Source organism: Montipora foliosa, chromosome 2 (genome assembly GCF_036669935.1).
Source record: "Montipora foliosa isolate CH-2021 chromosome 2, ASM3666993v2, whole genome shotgun sequence".
Lineage (NCBI taxonomy): Eukaryota > Metazoa > Cnidaria > Anthozoa > Scleractinia > Acroporidae > Montipora > Montipora foliosa.
The window spans coordinates 10,804,396-10,806,895 of NC_090870.1; the positions used below are offsets into that span (position 1 = coordinate 10,804,396).

General features: G+C 41.3%; 1 protein-coding gene across 1 annotated transcript in view; it reads left to right on the plus strand.

The window, feature by feature from the left end:
• LOC137992402 (chloride channel protein C-like) overlaps window positions 1-2,500 on the plus strand; it is a 37,705-nt gene that overhangs the window by 16,108 nt on the left and 19,097 nt on the right. Inside the window, exons 16-17 of the mRNA XM_068837733.1 lie at window positions 588-688; window positions 2,384-2,500. The exon at window positions 2,384-2,500 is cut by the window's right edge and continues 53 nt beyond it. Of these exons, the coding sequence (XP_068693834.1) occupies window positions 588-688; window positions 2,384-2,500 (218 nt within the window). The remainder of the gene's footprint in view (window positions 1-587; window positions 689-2,383) is intronic.

The following is a 2,500-nucleotide window of genomic DNA, read 5'->3' on the forward strand; positions in this document are numbered from 1 at the left end:
GGAACGGCGCTTAATCTAGGGGAGAAAATGAAAATTTATCCTCAAGTGCTAACGTTCTTCATAAAACCTCAAATTTGGCTATTTCACGTTGTTATTTTGCAGACGACGTCAAAGAAATGGACAAAAGTGAAAAACGCACTTGCAGGGCGCGCAAAGCTAATTTTTTTAAGCAGGCACGTTTTTGAGACGCGGACGGCAACCGGAAGAGAAATTTTCGCGTGCCAGGACAGTGGTGTCTCCTAGATAGTTTTTTATACTAATCATCTCTAATGGGGAAAAGAACTTAGCAATGTAAATGTGATTGTGTGTAAACAAGTTAAAAGGGAAAACAGCTCACTTCCGGTTGCCGTCCGCGTCTCAAAAACGTGCGTGCTTAAGCTCTCTATTGTTTTTGCCTACTAAATATGCATATTTGTGACGTTCTCGTTGCCGTCGCCGTTGGCGTTGCTTAAGCTCCCCAATGTGTTTATTTGAACTGCTACCTTTTATACGAGGCCTCCCAAGCTTCGAGTGTTAGATTCAACCCTGTATAAATAACGTTTCTCTACTTACAGTAATAACAGAACAAAAAAATACCTTTTTTCAAGGTTACTGGGCGTGGATGGACCCCGGAGCTTTCGCGTTGATTGGAGCAGCATCTTTTTTCGGTGGGGTATCAAGACTGACCATGTCATTAACAGTGATTATGGTGAGAGTTGGTAATTTAATTTTCTTGGAATAGTTGAAGCACTTTATTTATCTTTTTAACGGGATGTTGTGTTAACAAGAAGTAACTGATTATGGTATTACTTTTTTATTCTTTATCAGGAGCCATGACTAGGAGAGAACAAGTTCCATACTAAAAATGTCACGACATTTTTACAGACCGATCTATTCTTAGACTTCCTTTTCCGAAAAAAAACAAAGGCAGTTCTGGGGCCCGTTTCTCGAAAGTCCCGAAACTTTGCGGGCCATTTTCGGGTGTCACGATTCCCTTTGTATTTCAAGAACGGAGAGAATTTAAGTCGTCAAACTTCACAGAATTGTTTCTTTTACTTAGCTTGAAAACATGTTAAAAGATCGGCTTTTCAAAGCAAGTGGTTGGCAATTTCACTAATGGCTTTTCGGGTCCGAAAAGTTTTCGGAACTTTCGAGAAACGGGCCGCTGGTCCGGTGACGTAATGACGCCAAGATAGTTTTTTGTGATTGGTCATCGGGCTCCCAAGGGAGTCTCAGTCGCGGGAAATTCAGTCTAAAAATAAATCGTTCTGTGAAAACGCCGTGACGGGAATATAGGGCAGTTGTTCGCTCCTACCCATGGGTTCCTGTCTTTATTGACTACCCAGGAAAGTAGAATAATCATTATGCCCATATATTATTCATACTTGCATTAATAAATTCTGTTACTGAGGCTATCCCCATCGAGGGCATCTTCTCCAAGTACATTTTAGTTTTTTTTACGAGAGGGGGAAAACGGACTACCCGGAGAAAAACTCTCGGAGCAGGATTCAGAAGAACCAATAAACGCAGTCTATTTGTGGCGTCATGTTACGTTGGTGAAGGGCAGGTTCAGTTTAAATTTCGCCAACTCTGTGTTACTTGAACTGAACTGTACAAATAGGTCCTTTGGACTCCTGTGATTGATTCTCTTACGCTTGTTGTGCTGATAGACAAGTGGAAAAGACACCTCTGTTCTTGTTCAAACGAGATTGCGTGTGTTAAGTAAGCAGCAGTGTTTTATCGGGGTTAAAAACACGAGGCGTAGCCGAGTGTTTTTAGACCCGATAAAACACGTGCTGCGAGTTTTTCGAACGGCTAAAAAACATTTCCCAAAGAGCGTGTCCCTGTGGACTCAAAACAATGGTTCAAATTGTGCGAGGTGAATATTAGCATACAAGAAAAACAAGGTATGCCTTATTAGTATTCTTTATATAAAGAATACTAACGAGGAGTGTTTTATCAGGATATAAAGCTCATACACGTGACGTTTTATAGGTGTTTTGATAGGCTGTTAGGCTCATGAATTATTAATGAGTTTTTAAAGCTGATTAACCAAACTGTGTGGTCTCTCTAAAAGACTGTGGGATTGCTATAAAGGAATGCCCGGGACTCAGCGGTCCCAAGTCACAGTGAACAAAATTAAAGATGAGCATTCGTTTTGAACAGCGCCGTCAAGGATTCTGGATGGTGGTCGAATCGAGGCGAGTTTCGACCCAGGACAGAGATCTGTTTTCCTCCACTGAGCTCGTCAGACCAGCAAATACGAAAGAAGAAAAGCCTGTTTTCTAGCAGGAAACTGCTAAAAATAAGATCTCACCGATTCTAATCTCTTTTCAAGTCATGAAAAGTGTTCTGCACACTTTTTGTAACTAGTACATCAGTGTCAAAACACCTTCTCTTGCAGATGGAAATCACGAATGATATCCAGTTCTTGTTACCAATTATGGTCGCTATTATGGTGGCCAAGTGGGTCGGTGATTTCGCTACTCATCCCTTGTACCATGCGTTGCTGGAATTAAAG